The sequence below is a fragment of the Mauremys mutica genome, chromosome 15, assembly GCF_020497125.1.
Source record: "Mauremys mutica isolate MM-2020 ecotype Southern chromosome 15, ASM2049712v1, whole genome shotgun sequence".
NCBI lineage: Eukaryota > Metazoa > Chordata > Testudines > Geoemydidae > Mauremys > Mauremys mutica.
The window spans coordinates 910199-930700 of record NC_059086.1 but is presented as its reverse complement, the minus strand read 5'-3'; the positions used below and the strand labels follow the sequence as shown (position 1 = coordinate 930700).

The 20502-nt window shown below is 71.6% G+C and overlaps 1 protein-coding gene across 4 annotated transcripts in view; it reads left to right on the top strand.

Moving 5' to 3' along the window:
* LTBP4 (latent transforming growth factor beta binding protein 4) overlaps window positions 1-20015 on the top strand; it is a 45656-nt gene extending 25641 nt beyond the window's left edge. For 2 of the 4 annotated variants that reach the window (XM_044988759.1, XM_044988756.1), the window contains 19 exons: window positions 84-209; window positions 2750-2875; window positions 3102-3227; window positions 3863-3982; window positions 5625-5750; window positions 5822-5947; window positions 7964-8086; window positions 8412-8543; window positions 8798-8929; window positions 9416-9541; window positions 9771-9914; window positions 11025-11222; window positions 12798-12866; window positions 13393-13521; window positions 14265-14414; window positions 15818-15970; window positions 16465-16911; window positions 17371-17511; window positions 19099-20015. In XM_044988759.1, coding sequence (XP_044844694.1) covers window positions 84-209; window positions 2750-2875; window positions 3102-3227; window positions 3863-3982; window positions 5625-5750; window positions 5822-5947; window positions 7964-8086; window positions 8412-8543; window positions 8798-8929; window positions 9416-9541; window positions 9771-9914; window positions 11025-11222; window positions 12798-12866; window positions 13393-13521; window positions 14265-14414; window positions 15818-15970; window positions 16465-16911; window positions 17371-17511; window positions 19099-19253 — 2849 coding nt within the window. In that variant the 3' untranslated portion in view covers window positions 19254-20015. The remainder of the gene's footprint in view (window positions 1-83; window positions 210-2749; window positions 2876-3101; window positions 3228-3862; window positions 3983-5624; window positions 5751-5821; window positions 5948-7963; window positions 8087-8411; window positions 8544-8797; window positions 8930-9415; window positions 9542-9770; window positions 9915-11024; window positions 11223-12797; window positions 12867-13392; window positions 13522-14264; window positions 14415-15817; window positions 15971-16464; window positions 16912-17370; window positions 17512-19098) is intronic. The other 2 variants (XM_044988760.1, XM_044988761.1) reach the window with 2 other exon arrangements.
* Window positions 20016-20502: the final 487 nt, after the last annotated feature.

Here is a 20502-nt window from a genome sequence, read left to right as displayed (position 1 = left end):
GGGGTGGTGCCATGGGGGAGGGCCGGGCAGGAGGATGGGGGGTGGGGGTAACTGGGGGTTCACAGTCCCCCTGTGCCCTGCAGACATCGACGAGTGCGCCCAGATCCCCCGCCCGTGCGCCCAGGGCCTCTGCGAGAACACGGCCGGCTCCTACCGCTGCACCTGCCCCCGGGGCTTCCGCGCCAGTCCGGCCAGCACGGAGTGCCTGGGTAGGTGCCCACCCCCCAGGGGTGCCCTGCCCCCGCCTCTGGGGGTGCCCTGCCCCCACCCCCAGTGACTGCCCCGCCTCTGGGGGTGCCATGCCCCCACCCCCAGTGACTGCCCCTCCCCCGGGGGTGCCCTGCCTCTGGGGGTGCCCTGCTCTGCCCACAGGGGTTCCTTGGTCTGCCCCACTCCGCCCCCCCAGGGGTTCCCCTCCACTGCCCCGCCCCCAGGGGCTCCTGGCTATGCCCCACCCCAGCCCCAGGGGTTCCCCCCGTAATGATGCTGCCCTTGGCGGGACCCAGCTGTGGGTGCCAGTTCAGGACAGATTGCTCGGAGCAGGGCAGTCACGGCCCCAGGCTGGGGTGTCTCTGCACACCAAGGAAACCGACCCGCCAGCCAGGGAGGACTTCGGGCTCACCCCCTGGCTAACCAGTCACACCAGCAATTCCCTCCGACACTCCAGCTTCCCGGTATCCCCGCCAGGGCCACCGTCATGGGCACGACTGGCTATGAAAACCGGCGCCCCAGGAAAAGAAATCAGGGTCTCCCGATCCCAAAGAGCCAGGCCCAGACCCAGGTCAATCTACCAGTCAGATCTTCCCCACAAATCACGCTGCAGCCAATTCTTAGTCACTAAACGAAACTTTATTACAAAAGACAAGAGAGCGAGAATTGGCTGGAAGATCGATACACGGCCAGACTTGAGTTCAGTGTCTTGTGGTCCAGACCCGGAGCAGAGACGGTGAGTTTGTAGCTGCCACAAGTTGTTAGAAAGAGTCCGGAGGTTACAGTCCAGTGTCGGCGCTCAGGGAGACTCCAGTCCGTGACTGGGGATCTCAATCCTTGTGGCTCCGGGTTTCCCCCTCTTGAAACCCAAAGCGGATCTGAGATGCAGCAGGATCGTGGCCCAGGGTTTTTACACATTTCCAGCAGCCTCTGGCCTGGGAAACCAATTGGCTCAACGGCCCTTCTCCCAACCATGCTGGCAATTAGCCCAGGGGAATTTACCCATTAACAGTTCCGGTCCAGGTCGCCACAACCCTCAAAGAGAGCGAAAGACAATGATGCCATTTCCCCCAAGTGTCGTCCTGAATGTTCACACTCCCGGCCTGAGCTTTGAATCAAAGCCAGCAACAGACCCCGGGTCACAAGCCCTGAGCGCAGCCCCTGTCCGGGTCTCTAGCAACGCGGCTGCATTGCCCACCTCAGCGCAGTGACTCCTGTGACGGTGCTGCCCGTGGGAGCCCGCTGAGGTCACTCAATCAGGGTGAACTGCAAACAGACCGGGGCAGACAAACCCCAAACGCTGGTGGATCTTCCAATACTTCGATTTACCAGCCAGCGCAGAACAGCGTCTGTAGCACCTCCCTGGTTCCTCAGAGTCCAAACCCCGCAGTTCCCTTCAAGTGCCCAGCCTCAGGCCTCCGGCCAGACACACCTGGCAGAGATGATGATGACTCCTGAAAATCTTCTCTCATCATACAAAAGAAAAGGTTCTTCCAGTCCCAAAGGATCAGCCACACACCCGGGTCCAATTATAACTTAGATCTCACCCACAATACATGCTTAGAGCCAGTTCTTATTAACTAAGCTAAAATGTATTAAAAAAGAAAAGAGAGAGAGTTGGTTAAAAGATCAATACACAGACAGACGTGAATTCAATTCCTGAGGTTCAGACACAGCAGAGATGAGCTTGTAGTTGCCAAAAGTCCTTTTAGAAACAGTCCAGAGGTTACAGTCCAATGTCCATATTCAGGGTGACTCCAGTCGGTGACTGGGGATCTCAATCCTTGTGGCTCCGGGGTTCCCCCTCTTGAAACCCAAAGCAGATCTGAGATGCAGCAGGATCCTGTCCCAGGTTCTTACACATTTCCAGCCGCCTTTCGGCCTGAGAAAACAATCTGCTCAAGTCTCCTTTTCCCAACCAGCCTGGCAATTAGCCCAGGGGAATTAATCCATTAAACGGTTCAGATGCAGGTGACCACAACCTGCAAAGAGACACAGAGACAATAACACTATTTCCCTCAAGTATCATCATAAATGTGAATATTCCCTTTGATCTTTGACTCAAAGCTCCAGCAATAGACAAGGCTTGTTTGCTGCCATCCCAGCCCTGAGCACACAGCTCCCCTCCTCCCTCTAACAATGGCCATTTGCATTTCCAAGCTCTGCTCATTTACATATTTTCCTAACAAGTCTCTAAAGTTGGGCCCTGGGGCAGGTCAGTCCGGGAGGTAATTAACTCTTTTCGGGCCCTGTCACCTGTCACACCCCCGCTCTGCCCTGCCCCACCACTGGGAGTTCCCCTGCCTGGGGGGGGGGGGGTGTTCTTCCCCGCCCCCTCTGTCAGGGAAGCGGGGCCAGGCCCCTGCCCCCTGGCGAGCCCGGTTTTGCAGGGAGCCCAGCTGTCGCTCCCCTGGGCACGAGGGCCCCATGGCTCCAGACAGAGACCTGAGCAGAGGCGGGGGCAGCACGGCCTGGGGGGTTCTGGGGGGGTCCCGTCCCGAGGCCCAGCAGCGCTGATGCCAGGCCGTGCCCGTTGCAGACCTGGACGAGTGCCGGCAGAGCCCCCAGCCCTGCGAGCCTGGGCGCTGTGAGAACGTGGCCGGCGGGTACCGTTGCCTCTGCCCCGGCGGCTTCCGGCCCAGCCCCACGAGCACCGAGTGTGTGGGTAAGAGCTGGGCTGGGGGGGCGGGTGCAGAGCTGCCCCCGGTGTCTGGCTGTGCTGGGGACAAGCGCCCCCCACCAGCATGTCCCTGCTCCAGGGTGGGGTGGACCCAGGGGCATGAGTGTGTGGGGCCCAGGGCACTGCCCCGTGGGGAAGCACGCAGCTTGGGGGCAGTGGGACGTGCCAGGCAGCACCCCCCCCCGCTGTCGCTCTCTCTCTCCCCCCGTAGACGTGGACGAGTGCCGGCAAACCCCGCGGCCCTGCAGCTACGGGCGCTGTGAGAACACGCCTGGCAGCTACCAGTGCGTCTGCCCCGCCGGCTTCCGGCTCGACCCCCAGCAGCGCCAGTGCCAGGGTGAGCTGGGGGCTGCCAGGCACTGGGAGGGGACTCGGGGGGGGGTAGGCTCTGGGGGGGCATAGGACACTGGAGGGGCAGGGAGGGGCATCTGGGGGTGGGGGCAGGGCTCTGGGGGGCAGGGAGGGGGCTGTGGGGGTGGGGCGTAGGGCACTGGAGGGGCGGGGGGCAGGGACGGGGCTGTGGGGGTGGGGGCAGGGCTCTGGGGGGCGGGGACGGGGCTCTGGGGGAGGGCGCAGGGCACAGGGGGGCGGGGACGGGGCTGTGGGGGTGGGGGCAGGGCTCTGGGGGGGCGGGGACGGGGCTGTGGGGGTGGGGGCGGGGCTCGGGGGGGCGGGGACGGGGCTCTGGGGGTGGGGCGTAGGGCACTGGAGGGGCGGGGACGGGGCTGTGGGGGTGGGGGCGGGGCTCTGGGGGGCGGGGACGGGGCTGTGGGGGTGGGGGCAGGGCTCTGGGGGGCGGGGACGGGGCTGTGGGGGTCGGGCGTAGGGCACTGGAGGGGCAGGGGGGGCTCTGGGGGGCAGGGACGGGGCTCCGTGCCCGGCCAGGTGTCTGAACGGCCCCTGGAGAAGCGGCCCTGGGGGGGGGGGGCAGCACGCGGGTCGTTAACCCCCCGCCCCCGGGTGCCCGCGCAGACATGGACGAGTGCGAGAACCACCTGGCCTGCCCGGGGCAGGAGTGCGTCAACTCGCCCGGCTCCTTCCAGTGCCGGCCCTGCCGCGACGGGCACCGGCTCCGCAACGGGCGCTGCGCAGGTACCGCCCCCCCTGTCCCTGACCCCCCCCCACTGACACCCCCCCCGCGGGCCCCTCCCCTTCCCGCGGGCGCTGCGCAGGTACCGCCCCCCCCGCTGACCCCCCGCGGGCCCCTCCCCTTCCCGCGGGCGCTGCGCAGGTACCGCCCCCCCCGCTGACCCCCCGCGGGCCCCTCCCCTTCCCGCGGGCGCTGCGCAGGTACCGCCCCCCCCGCTGACCCCCCGCGGGCCGCTCCCCTTCCCGCGGGCGCTGCGCAGGTACCGCCCCCCCCGGCCCTGGCACCCCCCTGCTGACCCCCCGCGGGCCCCTCCCCTTCCCACGGGCGCTGCGCAGGTACCGCCCCCCCGGCCCTGGCCCCCCCCCCGCTGACCCCCCCGCGGGCCCCTCCCCTTCCCGCGGGCGCTGCGCAGGTACCGCCCCCCCCAGCCCTGGGCCCCCCCCACGCTGACCCCCCCACGGGCCCCTCCCCTTCCCGCAGGCGCTGCGCAGGTACAGCCCCCCCCGGCCCTGGGCCCCCCCCACGCTGACCCCCCCGCGGGCCCCTCCCCTTCCCGCGGGCGCTGCGCAGGTACCGCCCCCCCCACGGGCCCTGGGCCCCCCCCGCTGACCCCCCCCACGGGCCCCTCCCCTTCCCGCGGGCGCTGCGCAGGTACCGCCCCCCCCACGGGCCCTGGGCCCCCCCCGCTGACCCCCCCGGCCCTGACCCCCCCCCCGCTGACCCCCCCACGGGCCCCTCCCCTTCCCGCGGGCGCTGCGCAGGTACCGCCCCCCCCGCTGACCCCCCCCCCCGGGCCCCTCCCCTTCCCGCGGGCGCTGCGCAGGTACCGCCCCCCCCACGGGCCCTGGGCCCCCCCCACTGAGCCCCCCCCGCCCTGACCCCCCCACACTGACCCCCCCACGGGCCCCTCCCCTTCCCGCGGGTGCTGCGCAGGTACCGCCCCCCCCACGGGCCCTGGCCCCCCCCCCCACGCTGACCCCCCTGCGGGCCCCTCACCTTCCCGCGGGCGCTGCGCAGGTACCGCCCCCCCCCACGGGCCCTGGGCCCCCCCCGCTGACCCTCCCGGCCCTGACCCCCCCCACGCTGACCCCCCCACTGGCCCCTCCCCTTCCCGCGGGTGCTGCACAGGTACCACCCCCCCACGGGCCCTGCCCCCCCCCACGCTGACCCCCCCGCGGGCCCCTCCCCTTCCCGCGGGCGCTGCACCGGTACCGCCCCCCCCCACGGGCCCTGAGCCCCCCCTCCGGGCCCTGGGCCCACCCCGCTGACTCCCCCCGCGGGCCCCTCCCCTTCCCGCGGGTGCTGCACAGGTACCGCCCCCCGCACGGCCCTGCGCCCCCCCACGCTGACCCCCCCCCGGGCCCCTCCCCTTCCCGCGGGCGCTGCACAGGTACCGCCCCCCCCAGCAGGCCCTGTCCCCCCCCGCACTGACCCCGCCCCCGCGGGCGCTGCACAGGTACCGCCCCCCCCCAGCAGGCCCTGTCCCCCCCCGCACTGACCCCGCCCCCGCGGGCGCTGCACAGGTACAGGCTGGCTCTGGCGCTGACCCCTCCCCCCAGCCCCCTTCCCGGCCCCCAACCTGCCTCTGTGGGCGCTGCCCCCCCGGCTCTGCCCCCCCCCTCTCACTCTGCCCCTCGCCCGCAGACATTGACGAGTGCGTGACAGGCTCGCCCTGCGGCCCCCACGGCCGCTGCTCCAACACCGAGGGCTCCTTCCGCTGCCAGTGCGGCCAGGGGTACCGGGCGGGCGCGCCAGGGGGCCCCTGTGCAGGTGAGTGCGGGACACGGGGGGGCCGGCTGGGCCGGGCTGGGCCCCCACCCTGCTGACACCCCCCTTTGCAGATGTCAACGAATGCCTGGAGGGCGAGTTCTGCTTCCCGCACGGCGAATGTCTCAACACTGACGGCTCCTACACCTGCCTGTGCGCCCCGGGCTTCGCCCCCGCACCCAGCGGCACCACCTGCCTCGGTACAGGACCCAGGCGTCCGGGGACCGCGGTGCCTCCTGCAGGGGGATGGGGGAGGACCCAGGCGTCCGGGGACCGCGGTGCCTCCTGCAGGGGGATGGGGGAGGACTCAGGCGTGCGGGGACCACAGCACCTCCTGCGGGGGGATGGGGGAGGACTCAGGCGTCCGGGGACCACAGTGCCTCCTGCGGGGGGATGGGGGAGGACTCAGGCGTCCGGGGACCACAGTGCCTCCTGCGGGGGGATGGGGGAGGACTCAGGCGTCCGAGGACCACAGCACCTCCTGCAGGGGGATGGGGGAGGACCCAGGCGTCTGGGGACCACAGCACCTCCTGCGGGGGGATGCGGGAGGACTCAGACGTCCGAGGACCACAGCACCTCCTGCGGGGGGATGCGGGAAGACCCAGGCGTCCGGGGACCACAGCACCTCCTGCGGGGGGATGGGGGAGGACCCAGGCGTCTGGGGACCACAGCACCTCCTGCTTGGGGATGGGGGAGGACCCAGGCGTCCGGGGATCACAGTGCCTCCTGCGGGGGGATGGGGGAGGACTCAGGCGTCCGGGGACCACAGCACCTCCTGCGGGGGGATGGGGGAGGACTCAGGCGTCCGGGGACCACAGCACCTCCTGCGGGGGGATGCGGGAGAACTCAGGCGTCCGGGGACCACAGCACCTCCTGCGGGGGGATGGGGGAGGACCCAGGCGTCTGGGGACCACAGCACCTCCTGCGGCGGGATGCGGGAGAACTCAGGCGTCCGGGGACCACAGCACCTCCTGCAGGGGGATGGGGGAGGACCCAGGCGTCTGGGGACCACAGTGCCTCCTGCGGGGGGATGGGGGAGGACTCAGGCGTCCGGGGACCACAGCACCTCCTGCGGGGGGATGCGGGAGAACTCAGGCGTCCGGGGACCACAGTGCCTCCTGCGGCGGGATGCGGGAGAACTCAGGCGTCCGGGGACCACAGCACCTCCTGCAGGGGGATGGGGGAGGACCCAGGCGTCCGGGGACCACAGTGCCTCCTGCGGGGGGATGGGGGAGGACCCAGGCGTCCGGGGACCACAGCACCTCCTGCTTGGGGATGGGGGAGGACCCAGGCGTCCGGGGATCACAGTGCCTCCTGCGGGGGGATGGGGGAGGACTCAGGCGTCCGGGGACCACAGCACCTCCTGCTTGGGGATGGGGGAGGACCCAGGCGTCCGGGGACCACAGCACCTCCTGCGGGGGGATGCGGGAGAACTCAGGCGTCCGGGGACCACAGTGCCTCCTGCGGCGGGATGCGGGAGAACTCAGGCGTCCGGGGACCACAGCACCTCCTGCAGGGGGATGGGGGAGGACCCAGGCGTCTGGGGACCACAGTGCCTCCTGCGGGGGGATGGGGGAGAACCCAGGCGTCCGAGGACCACAGCACCTCCTGCGGGGGGATGCGGGAAGACCCAGGCGTCCGGGGACCACAGCACCTCCTGCGGGGGGATGGGGGAGAACCCAGGCGTCTGGGGACCACAGTGCCTCCTGCAGGGGGATGGGGGAGGACCCAGGCGTCCGGGGATCACAGTGCCTCCTGCAGGGGGATGGGGGAGGACCCAGGCATCTGGGGACCACAGCACCTCCTGCAGGGGGATGGGGGAGGACCCAGGCGTCCGGGGACCACAGCACCTCCTGCGGGGGGATGGGGGAGGACCCAGGCGTCTGGGGACCACAGCACCTCCTGCGGGGGGATGGGGGAGGACCCAGGCGTCTGGGGACCACAGTGCCTCCTGCGGGGGGATGGGGGAGGACCCAGGCGTCTGGGGACCACAGCACCTCCTGCAGGGGGATGGGGGAGGACCCAGGCGTCTGGGGACCACAGTGCCTCCTGCGGGGGGATGGGGGAGGACCCAGGCGTCCGGGGACCACAGCGCCTCCTGTGGGGGGACCCAGGCGTCCGGGGAGCAGAGGACACCGCGCATGTCAGGGGAGGGTCCGGGTCCCCTGGGGCGGGGGGGGTCCATCCCGCCTGCTGAGCCGTGTCTCCCTTCGCAGACGTGGACGAGTGCCAGCGCGGGGGGGTGTGCGAGGGCGGGCGCTGTGCCAACACGGACGGGTCCTTCGACTGCCAGTGCCCAGCCGGCTTCCGCGCCGGCCCCGACAAGCGCGCCTGCCAGGGTGAGAGGCCGGGGGGAGCTCTGTGGGGAGGGGCTGGGGTCCCCCCTTGCTGTGGCTGGTTCCAGCCCCCACCCGGGCACAGCACTAGGACCTGACACCCCCTCGCCCTGGGGCAGACCAATCGCCGGGGGCAGGGCCAGGGCTCTGCCCCTCACCCCACGTGTGGGGTGCTCTGTCCCCTTCCCACGGCCCAGAGGCCGGGATCTCATCCTGTCACTGCTCTGCTGGACTCCTCACAGCTCCGGGGGGGTGGGGGGGAACCCGGGGGCTCAGCCAGCGCCCTCCCACCCCTGCCGGTGCGGCTGACTGCCCCCCTGCCCCCCAGATGTTGACGAGTGCCAGGAGTACGGGGGCGCCCTGTGCGGGGCGCAGCGCTGTGAGAACCAGCCCGGCTCCTACCGCTGCGTCCCCGCCTGCGAGCCGGGCTACCGGGCCGGTGCTGCCGGGGCCTGCGTCGGTGAGTGCCGGGGTGTCGAGGGGGTGGGGGGCTGGCGGGTTCATGCCCACGGGCGGGGGGATCCCATCCTGGAGCGTTGGGGGTAACATGCCCCGTTCCCAGGGGTCACACTGGGATCGCACCTGCCCTGGCCATGGAGAGTCCTTGCCCCCCAGGGGCACAGAACCAGCCGGGCTCCCCTTAGCCCCGGGTTGGGCCCAGCTGCCCCCCATCTCCCATGGCCGGATCCTGACGCTGTCCCCACCCGCCCCCAGACGTTGACGAGTGCCAGGAATACGGGGGCGCCCTGTGCGGGGCGCAGCGCTGTGAGAACCAGCCCGGCTCCTACCGCTGCATCCCCGCCTGCGAGCCGGGCTACCGGGCCGGTGCTGCCGGGGCCTGCGTCGGTGAGTGCCCGGGGGGCAGGGGGTGTTTGCCCAGGGAGGGGCTGTGCCAGTGAGCGCTGGGTTTGAGCTTGGAGAACAGGCCATGGGAGTGGGCCCGTGGGAACCCTGGGGGGGCTGCGGGCAATGTGGGAACCGTGGGGGACCTGCAGGCGCCGCTGGAGCCATGGGGGGGGGCTGCGGGACCTGTGGGGGGGGCAGCGGGCGCCGTGGGAGTCGTGGGGGGGCTGCAGGTGCTGTGGGAGTCGTGGGGGTCCTGCGGGCGCCGCTGGAGCCATGGGGGGGGGGCTGCAGGACCTGTGGGGGGGGCAGCGGGCGCCGTGGGAGTCGTGGGGGGGCTGCAGGTGCTGTGGGAGTCGTGGGGGTCCTGCGGGCGCCGTGGGAACCGTGGCGGGGGCTGCGGGTGCCGTGGGAGTCGTGGGGGTCCTGCGGGTACCGTGGGGGGCGGGGGCTGCAGGTGCCGTGGTGACCGGCTGTTGGCTGTTTCAGATGTGGACGAGTGTGCGAACGGGACGCTGTGCGGGGACCACGCCATGTGCCACAACCTGCCCGGCTCCTTCCACTGCCTCTGCGACCAGGGCTATGAGACCGCCCGCGATGGGCGCCACTGCCAGGGTCTGGGGGGCTGCCAGGGGCGGGAGGCTGCCGGGGGGGCAGGCCAGGGTCTGGGGGCTGCTGGGGGGGGCAAGCTGGGGGCGGGGGGCAGGCCAGGGTCTGGGGAGCTGCCGGGGGGCAAGCTGGGGGCGGGGGGCAGGCCAGGGTCTGGGGGGCTGCAGGGGACAGGGCGGATGGGGGAGCTGGATGGTGGCTCCCCCGCCCCACTCACCAGCTGCCCCCCCCCCAGATGTGAACGAGTGCGAGACGCTGCAGGGCGTGTGCGGAGCCGAGCTCTGCGAGAATGTGGAAGGCTCCTTCCTCTGCATCTGCCCCAGCAGTGCCCAGGAGTTCGACCCCATGACGGGACGCTGCACCCGCCTGCCCAGCCCCCGTGAGTGGGGGCAACGCTGGGGGAGGGGGGCTGCCGAGGGAGGTGCCGGGGAGGGGGGGACTGGGCACTGGGGGGAGGGGGGAGGTGCCGAGGAGGGGGGCGGGGAGTGGGGACTGGGCACGGGGGGAGGGGCTGCTCGGGGAGGGTGCAGGGAGGGGGGCATTTGGAGGTGGGGGCAGGGGTGTGTGGTCTGTGGGGGTCGGCAGCAGGACCTGCACAGCGGGAGCTGATGACCCCCCCCCCGCGCTGCGCAGAGGCTTCGCCCCGGTCCTGGGTGCCGCGCCCTGATCTCAGACAAGCCGAGGGACGTTACGGGAGAACAAACCGACCAGCAAATAACCCCCCCCCCCCGAGCTCAATAGACTCCAGAGACTGGATCCGAGGAGCGAGTCCCCCCCAGCGGCTCCTGCCGCAGGCTGCAGAGACTCGTGAGGGGCAGCTGCACTGGCCTGCGACTTGCAGAGCCCGGGAATTGCTCTCGCAGGCCAGAAATCCCCCAGCCTGGCCTCAGCCCTTCCCCCAGGGTCAGTCCGTGTTTCCAGGGGGCTCTAGGCCAGCGAGGAACCCTGGGGATGTCTGTCGCTCCCCTGCCCTAAACAGCTTTTGCCTGTGGCAGCAGGAATCCCTTATCTCGGGTCCCAGGCCTTTCCCTGGGAAAACAAGATGGAGTCCGGTACCAGGTGACTTGGTCACATGACCCCATAATGTCAGAGCGGCCATGACTCAGGCTGCGTGTAGCAGCCGCAGGAAGACGAGAGATTAGCTGCCTCTATTGTTCCCCCAATGGCCATGGACTGTGCATCCGCCTGGGGGGGTCCCCGGGTGTAAACACGGGGTAACAGGAGCTCAGACGATGTTCCTACCCTCAGCTACCCCAGGGACACCTGCACCCCACCAGGCCAATCGATTCCGCGAGTCGGGACCTTCCCACGACCCCTCACAGGACCCAGCTTGTGTCAAATACGTCAGAATTCGCCCACTCGTATCCCGATATTACCAGGAAGGACCAGGGGCGTAATGGCCACAGGGGGCTCCTGGGTGGCATCTCCCCAGGCCGAGCTCCTGGCCTGCCCATCTCACTGGGGCTTCCCGCCCCCCCTTGCCTTGCAGCCCAGCCCCCCGGCCGCCTGCCCGTCCCCCAGCCCGAGCCTGGAGCGCCCGTGCGGGATCCCAGCCGCCAGGAGTGCTACTACCAGGCCTGCGAGAAGGTGCTGGCCAGGAACGCCACCCGCCAGGAGTGCTGCTGCAGCCTGGGCCATGCCTGGGGCCCGGCCTGCCCGGCCCAGCCCTGCCCCGCCCCGGGCACAGGTAGGGGGGCCCGGCCCAGCCCTGCCCCGGCCCGGGCACAGTACAGGGGGGCCCTGCCCCGCCCTGGGCACAGGTAGGGGGGCCCGGCTCAGCTCAGCCCCCACCCGGGCACAGGTAGGGGGGCTCGGCCCAGCCCTGCCCTGTCCTGGGCACAGGTAGGGGGGCCCGGCCCAGCCCTGCCCCGCCCCGGGCACAGGTAGGGGGGCCCGGCTCAGCTCAGCCCCCACCCGGGCACAGTACAGGGGGGCCCTGCCCCGCCCTGCCCTGCCCCGGGCACAGGTAGGGGGGCCCGGCCCAGCCCTGCCCCGCCCTGGGCACAGGTAGGGGGGCCCAGCTCAGCTCAGCCCCCACCCGGGCACAGGTAGGGGGGCCCGGCCCAGCCCTGCCCCCCACCCGGGTACAGTACAGGGGGGCCCAGCCCAGCCCTGCCCCCCACCCGGGTACAGTACAGGGGGGCCCAGCCCAGCACTGCCCCGCCCCGGGCACAGGTAGGGGGGCCCGGCCCCGCCCCGGGCACAGGTAGGGGGGCTCGGCCCAGCCCTGCCCCCGCCCCGGGCACAGTACAGGGGGGCCCGGCCCCGCCCCGGGCACAGTACAGGGGGGCCCTGCCCCACCCCGGGCACAGGTAGGGGGGGCCTGGCCCAGCCCCCCCCGCTCTGGGGGTTGAGGTAGGGCTCACATCCAGCCTTGCTGCGAGCCCACAAGTGACAGCCCCCTGCCCTGCCAGCCCCCCTCCCTGTCGAAATCAGGCATCTTTCAAACTCCCTCTAATCCCAGTGCCCGCTGCGGCCCTCACGTCTTGCCCAGCCGGTGCCCGCAGGTTCAGGAGCTGGGTGCTTGCCAGGACCTGCCCTGGCAGCTGGAGCTGCCCCTCTGTGGCTCCTAAGCCAGCCAGCCCCTGTGCCCAGCCCTGAGCCCCGGCCCAGCATCCCAAACAGGACCCACCCTGCCCCCGTTCACTGCGTCCCACTGGACAGCCCCCGCCCCGGCTCATGGGCAGGGGTTCTCTCCTGGCTCTGGGAGGGGAGTGGGGTCTGGTCGGGAGGGGCTGAGTGCCAGGACTCCTGGGTTCTCTCCTGGCTCTGGCAGGGGAGTGGGGTCTGGTCGGGAGGGGCTGAGTGCCAGGACTCCTGGGTTCTCTCCTGGCTCTGGGAGGGGAGTGGGGTCTGGTCGGGAGGGGCTGAGTGCCAGGACTCCTGGGTTCTCTCCTGGCTCTGGGAGGGGAGTGGGGTCTGGTCGGGAGGGGCTGAGTGCCAGGACTCCTGGGTTCTCTCCTGGCTCTGGGAGGGGAGTGGGGTCTGGTCGGGAGGGGCTGAGTGCCAGGACTCCTGGGTTCTCTCCTGGCTCTGGGAGGGGAGTGGGGTCTGGTCGGGAGGGGCTGAGTGCCAGGACTCCTGGGTTCTCTCCTGGCTCTGGGAGGGGAGTGGGGTCTGGTCGGGAGGGGCTGAGTGCCAGGACTCCTGGGTTCTCTCCTGGCTCTGGGAGGGGAGTGGGCCCTCCCTGTGAGTGCTGGGGGGCGCCGTGGGACACGGGGGGGAGGTTCCCGGCTCTCATGCGCTCTCTCTCCGGCTCCAGAGGAGTACCAGGCCCTGTGCCCCCGTGGGAATGGCTTCGCCGCGGCAGGACCCCTCAGCGCACTCACAGGTGGGTGCTGTGCAGGGGGCAGGGGTGGGTAACAGCTGGCAGGAGCCAGGCCTCTGGGTGCTCCTGACTCCACCCGCTCGGCGCCACGCCCTAGCCATTAAACAGCCCCTCGGAGGAACCCCAGTGTGCCAGGCCCCCCAGGGGCCCCACTCGCCCACATGCCTCCCCCCGCTGCTTCACCCCCGGAGCTCTGCCCGGTGAGGCCAGCGTCCATCTCCCTCCACCCACTGGGGGCAGATGGGGCGCCCCAGGCCAGCCCCCGTCCCGGCCAAGTTGCCAGGGGACCCATTTCTCCTCTGTCCAGCCCAGGTCCCCGGCTCCACCTGCCGCTCTCGGGGTCAGGTCGGGGGGCTCGCGGTGTCTTTCTGGACCCTCCCCTGGCCCGTCCATCCCACCCCCCGTGGCAGACGCCCTGTCTCTGCGCTGCCCCCCCCCGAGTAGCGAGGCCAAGTGCAGAAGGAAACTGAGGCAGGCAGAGGCCACCAGACAGTCCCCCCATGGTCAGGCCACGTGTCTCCCCCGCCAGACATGGACGAGTGCGCACTCTTCAGCACCCAGCTGTGCCGGGGGGGCGTCTGCGTCAACAAGGCCCCCGGCTACGCCTGCTACTGCCCCAACGGCTACTACTACGAGACGCACCACCTGGAGTGCATCGGTGAGCCCCCCGGCCCCCCGGGCCTCCTCCCCCAGCCCCCCAACCCAGCCCCTGCCCCCCCAGGCCTCCTCCCCCAGCCCCTGCACCCCAACCCACCTCCCACCCCCAGCCCAACAGCTACTACTACGAGACGCACCACCTGGAGCGCATCGGTGAGCCCCCCCAGGCCTCCTCCCCCAGCCCCCCAACCCAGCCCCTGCCCCCGCAGGCCTCCTCCCCCAGCTCCTCAACCCAGCTCCCGCCCCCCAACCCAGCCCCTGCCCCCCCAGGCCTCCTCCCCCGGCCCCTGCACCCCAACCCACCTCCCACCCCCAGCCCAACAGCTACTACTACGAGACGCACCACCTGGAGTGCATCGGTGAGCCCCCCCGGCCCCCCAGGCCTCCTCCCCCAGCTCCTCAACCCAGCTCCCGCCCCCCAACCCAGCCCCTGCCCCCCCAGGCCTCCTCCCCCGGCCCCTGCACCCCAACCCACCTTGCACCACCTGGAGCGCATCGGTGAGCCCCCCAGGCCCCCTCCCCCAGCCCCCCAACCCAGCTCCCCAGCCCCTGCCCCCCCAGGCCTCCTCCCCCAGCTCCTCAACCCAGCCCCCGGCCCCCCAACCCAACCCCTGTCCCCCAGGCCTCCTCCCCCACCCCTCCAAACTGGCCCCTGGCCCAATGGCTGCTGCTCTGAGATGCGCCGCCTGGAGTGGCTGTGGGGGTGAGGCCGTGGTGACCCCCCCCCCCCCGTGTCGGTCCCAGATAATGACGAGTGCCGTGATGAGGAGGCAGAGCCCTGCGTGGGGGGCGGCTGCATGAACACCATCGGCTCCTTCTACTGCGCCTGCTCACCCCCGCTCGTGCTGGACGGGTCCCAGCGCCGCTGCGTGGCCAACGACAGCCAGGCCCTGGGTGAGTGACGCCCCTGCCCGGACCACCCCCCACATGGTCTGGGCCCCCCCCACATCCTAGCCCCCCCCCCCACATGCTGTGGGGCTCCAGCGTGGGCCAGGGTGAGTTTCTCAGTCACCTGGTGCCCAGCCAGGCCCCTTTCTGGCCCTGGCTCTGTGGCCCAGAGTCCAACTCTGATCCCCCCGACACCTCCCCTCTGTTCCCCAGCTCTGCCCGTGCGGGGTGGGGGGGAATCTCCTTCCTCGCTGGCCGTGAGGCCTGGCTGCCCCATGTCCATCTGGACCTACCAGTGACCCAGGCCCATCCAGCCCCCACAGCAGCGCCACCGACCCTGCGTCTCCACCCAGCCCCCAGCGTTAAGGCTTCAGCGCCCGCAGGGTCCCCGTCCCCAGTGCGCCAGGCATCTCGCTCCCCAAAATATTACAGGCAACTTGTGGGTCATCCCCCCCGGCGCCAACAGGGAACAGCTCAAGGGCCAGGCGGTCCGTGTGCATGCGCTGAGGCTCAGGCACTCAGCTCCGGGGGGCGCTCGCACGGACAGAGTGAAAGGGCACGTGCAGGCCTTGGCTCACTCATGGCACACTCATCGCACAGCACTGTCCGGCTCGTGCTGCATCACGCCCTCGTGCACATGGTCATCGCATGCTGATGGCACGGCACTGCTGGGTTCACGTGCTCTGTTGCTCCCGTGTGCACACGCTCATTGCACACTCATCGCACAGCACTGTCAGGCTCGTGCTGCATCACGCCCTCGTGCACATGGTCATCGCATGCTGATGGCACGGCACTGCTGGGCTCACATGCTCTGTTGCTCCCGTGTGCACACGCTCATTGCACACTCATCGCACAGCACTGTCCGGCTCGTGCTCCATCACGCCCTCGTGCACATGGTCATCGCATGCTGATGGCACGGCACTGCTGGGTTCACGTGCTCTGTTGCTCCCACATGCACACGCTCATTGCACACTCATGGCACAGCACTGTCAGGCTCGTGCTCCATCACGCCCTCATGCACATGGTCATCGCATGCTGATGGCACGGCACTGCTGGGCTCACATGCTCTGTTGCTCCCACGTGCACACGCTCATTGCACACTCATGGCACAGCACTGTCAGGCTCGTGCTCCATCACGCCCATGTGCACTTGCTCATTGCATGGCACTGGCGGGCTCACATGCTCTGTCACATCCACGTGCACACATTCAATGCACACTCATGGAACAGCACTGTCAGGCTTGCGCTCTGTCACCCACATGCACACACTCATTGCACACTCATCGCACGCCATTGTCTGGCTCACACGCTCCATCACGCCCACGTGGACACACTCATCACATGCTCACGGCACTGTCAGGCTCACACACCCCATCACTCACACCCACCACACGCTCATGTCTCCCCCAGACGAGAACCAGGCCGTGTGCTGGCAGGAGGTGGGGCCGGACCTGGTCTGCAGCCGCCCGCGCCTCGACCGGCAGGTCACCTACACCGAGTGCTGCTGCCTCTACGGGGAGGCCTGGGGCATGGACTGCGCCCTGTGCCCCGCCCGAGACTCAGGTGAGGGGCCCAACCCATAGCCCCTCCCCCCCCTGCTCTAGGGGCCCTGGTGGGGCAGCTGGGGGCCCTGCAGTGGGGTGAGGGATAGGGGGCCCTGGAGGGGGTGGCCAGGGGCCCTGCAGTGAAGTGGGGGGTCGGGGGCCCTGGAGGGGGTGGCCAGGGGCCCTGCTGTGGGGTGGGGGGTTGGGGGCCCTGGGGGTGGCAGCCAGGGGCCCTGCAGTGAGGTGGGGGGCCCAAGGGGGGTGGCCGGGGGCCCTGCAGTGAGGTGGGGGCCCCAAGGGGGGTGGCCAGGGGCCCTGCAGTGGGGGTGGTTGGGGACCCTGGGGGTGGCAGCTGGGGGCCCTGCAGTGAGATGGGGGGGTCAGGGGCCCTGTGAGGGCATCCGGGGGCCCTGCCCCCTGCAGTGGGGTGGCCGGGGGCCCTGGGCGGGTGCCCGGGGGCCCTGCCCCCTGCAGTGGGGTCCCCGCCCCCCAGCGAAGGTCTCTCCCCCCCAGATGACTTCGAGGCGCTGTGCAACGTGCTGCGCCCCCCCAGCTACGGCCCGGCCCGGCCCGGCCTGGGCCTGCCCTACGAATACGGCCCGGAGTTCGTCCCCAGCTACGGGCTGCCCTACGGCCCCGAGCTGTTCGCCGGCTCCGCAGCACGGGGGCCCCAGCCCGGCCTGCGCCCCGACTACGACCCCTACGCCCTGGGGGGCTACGCCGGCCGCCGCGACGCGCTCTACGGACCCCCCACCTACGAGGCCGGCGACTTCGAGGACCTGGCCTACGTGGACGCCCGCCCGGAGGAGCCGCCCGCCCCCTACCGGCGCCCTGACCCCCCCCGCACCTACCGGCCCCGCAGCCCCCCGGACCCTGAGCCCGGCCCCGCCTGGCACTACCCCCCCCACCCCGCCAGCCCCTTCCCCGAGCAGCCGAGCCGGGCCAGCGAGACCCACACCGGTGAGTGATGGGGGGAGGAGCCCCGGGCATGGGAGGTGACGGAGGGGCTGGGGGGCCGGGAGCGGACGCCGGGCGTGGGGGCGCTGGGGGAGACGGAGGGGTTGGGGGGCCGGGAGCGGACGCCGGGCGTGGGGGCGCTGGGGGAGACGGAGGGGTTGGGGGGCCGGGAGCGGACGCCGGGCGTGGGGGCGCTGGGGGAGACGGAGGAGCTGGGGGGCCGGGAGCGGACGCCGGGCATGGGGGGGGAATGCAGGGGGCGCCAGGCATGGTGGGGTGGGGGGAGGGGTGCCGGGAAAGCGGGGGCTGGGGAGAGGAGCAGACGCCGGGCGTGGGGGGCTGCTCCAGCTCAGGCAGTGGCAGCCCCCCCCCCGCAGAGGGCCCCCTTGGAGCAGGGGTGGGGCCAGCCCGGGCGGGGGCAGGGCGAGCGGGGGCCCCAGCTAATGCCCCAGTGCCCCCCAGAGCGGTTCGAGGGGCTGCAGGCCGAGGAGTGCGGGGTCCTGAACGGCTGCGAGAACGGGCGCTGCGTCCGCGTGCCCGACGGCTTCACCTGCCGCTGCGACCCAGGCTTCCGGCTGGACACCGCCCACATGGCCTGCCTGGGTGAGCCCTGCCCCACGGCCAGCCCCCCTCCACTGCCCCATGGCCTGCCCCACGGCTGGCCCTGCCCCACGGCCAGCCCCCCTCCACTGCCCCATGGCCTGCCCCACGGCCAGCCCCCCTCCACAGCCAGCCCCCCTCCACTGCCCCATAGCCTGCCCCACGGCCAGCCCCCCTCCACTGCCCCATGGCCTGCCCCACGGCTGGCCCTGCCCCACGGCCAGCCCCCCTCCACTGCCCCATAGCCTGCCCCACGGCTGGCCCTGCCCCACGGTCAGCCCCCCTCCACTGCCCCATGGCCTGCCCCACGGCCGGCCCTGCCCCACGGCCAGCCCCCCTCCACTGCCCCATAGCCTGCCCCACGGCTGGCCCTGCCCCACGGCCGGCCCTGCCCCACGGCCAGCCCCCCTCCACTGCCCCATAGCCTGCCCCACGGCTGGCCCTGCCCCACGGCCAGTCCCCCTACACTGCCCCATGGCCTGCCTGGGTGAGCCCTGCCCCACGGCCAGCCCCCCTCCACTGCCCCATGGCCTGCCCCATGGCCAGCCCCCCTCCACGGCCAGCCCCCCTCCACTGCCCCATGGCCTGCCCCACGGCCAGCCCCCCTCCACTGCCCCATAGCCTGCCCCACGGCTGGCCCTGCCCCACGGCCAGCCCCCCTCCACTGCCCCATAGCCTGCCCCATGGCTGGCCCTGCCCCATGGCCAGCCCCCCTCCACTGCCCCATGGCCTGCCCCACGGCCAGCCCCCCTCCACGGCCAGCCCCCCTCCACTGCCCCATAGCCTGCCCCACGGCCAGCCCCCCTCCACTGCCCCATGGCCTGCCCCACGGCTGGCCCTGCCCCACGGCCAGCCCCCCTCCACTGCCCCATAGCCTGCCCCACGGCTGGCCCTGCCCCACGGCCAGCCCCCCTCCACTGCCCCATGGCCTGCCCCACGGCCAGCCCCCCTCCACTGCCCCATGGCCTGCCCCACGGCTGGCCCTGCCCCACAGCCGGCCCTGCCCCACGGCCAGCCCCCCTCCACTGCCCCATAGCCTGCCCCACGGCTGGCCCTGCCCCACGGCCAGTCCCCCTCCACTGCCCCATGGCCTGCCCCACGGCCAGCCCCCCTCCACTGCCCCATAGCCTGCCTGGGTGAGCCCTGCCCCACGGCCAGTCCCCCTCCACTGCCCCATGGCCTGCCTGGGTGAGCCCTGCCCCACGGCCAGCCCCCCTCCACTGCCCCATAGCCTGCCCCACGGCTGGCCCTGCCCCACGGCCAGTCCCCCTCCACTGCCCCATGGCCTGCCTGGATGAGCCCTGCCCCACGGCCAGCCCCCCTCCACTGCCCCATAGCCTGCCCCACGGCTGGCCCTGCCCCACGGCCAGTCCCCCTCCACTGCCCCATAGCCTGCCTGGGTGAGCCCTGCCCCATGGCTGGCCCCCCTCCACTGCCCCATGGCCTGCCTGGGTGAGCCCCCCAGCCCTGATTCCCTGAGTATCCTGCAGGGCCCACCCCCGGCCCCACCAACCTACCCCAACGTGGCCCGGGTGCGAACGCCCCAGGGACCCCCCCGTGCCCCTCACCCTCTCCCTCTCCTCCCCACAGACATCGACGAGTGCGCCGAGGCCGAAGGCCCCCCCGCGCTCTGCCTCAACGGGCGCTGCCTCAACACGGCCGGCTCCTACCGCTGCCTCTGCCCCCGCGGCTCCGTCCTGAGCCAGCCCCCCCACTCCTGCGTCCCCGCCCGGCCCCGGGCCTGAGGCGCGGCTGGAGAGCCCGTGCCGGGGGGCGGGGGCAGGGAGGTATTTACGGTATGGCTCTCGGGCTGCCCACCCCGGGAACAGGGGGCAGGGGCCCCCCGGGAGGTGAGTCCCCAGGGGTTGGGGCCAAGCGATTCCCCCCTGGGGCATGAACCCCGGTCCGTGCTAAGCCCAGCCTGCCCCCCAGGCTCAGGGAGCGACTCCAGCCGGCAGCACTAGGAGGCTGTTACCCTGCGACCTCTCCAGCAGGCTGACCCTGGGGGAGGGGGGGGCACATGAGGCTTCTCTCCAGTCAGTGGGTCCCCCAGCCCCCTCACCTAGACCCCCACAGCCCTCTGAGGTGACTTGCCAAGCGCCCATGGCTCTGAGTGGGGTAACGGGTGTGGGGCTCCCCCCAGAGCAGGCTGGGGCGATGGGGGCCCCGCAGGGACTGAGGGGGGCACAGGAGCCGGGCGGCAACTGGAGGTGGGGGGGCCCTGGGGGCTGGCGTCCAATTTACCCCACTCCCCTCCCCTGGGAGAACCAGCCTCGCCCTGGGGTGCCCAGCCTGGCGGGAGGCTCGGGGCCCACTGGTGAGGGAGGGGGGTCCCCGTGGGAATGGGGCATCTGCCTGCGGCTGGTGGGAAGTGAAGAGTTAACAGGCCAGGCAGCACCGTGGCCCCACTCAACCCGGGGGGCGGGAGGGGGGGGTTGCTGGAGCTGCGGGCCCCTGGGCCTCCCCCACCTCCGTGTTACAGGAATAAAGGTTTTCTATAAAAGGAACCCAGCATCTGTGCAGTGTTGGGGGGGGGCGGGGTCATCTCCCCCCCGCCACAGCCCTGGGCCTCCACCCCCCACCCCCAGCCCGTCTCCTGGGGCCGTGGGGCTGGCACCCAGCCCACATGCATGTCCCCCCTCCCCCACCGACTGCCTCGCTCCCAGGAAAATGGAGCCTCCCACCTTTGGAGGCCACAGGCGTCATCCCCACTTCACAGGAGGGAAACTGAGGCCCAGGGGAGGGATTTGCCAAAGGACAGTGCCTCAGTAGCAGAGCCTGGAAAGGAACCCAGGAGTTCTGGCTCCCAACCCCCCACAATCCCCTAGCCCCCACTGCCCTCCTAGAGCCAGGGGTAGAACCTCGGAGTCCTGGCTCCCAGCGCCCCCTGCTCTAACCCACCAGCCCCCACTCCCCTCCCAGAGCCAGGACAGAACCCAGGAGTCCTGGTGCCCAGCCCCACCCCCCGCTCTAACCACTAGCCCCCACTCCCCT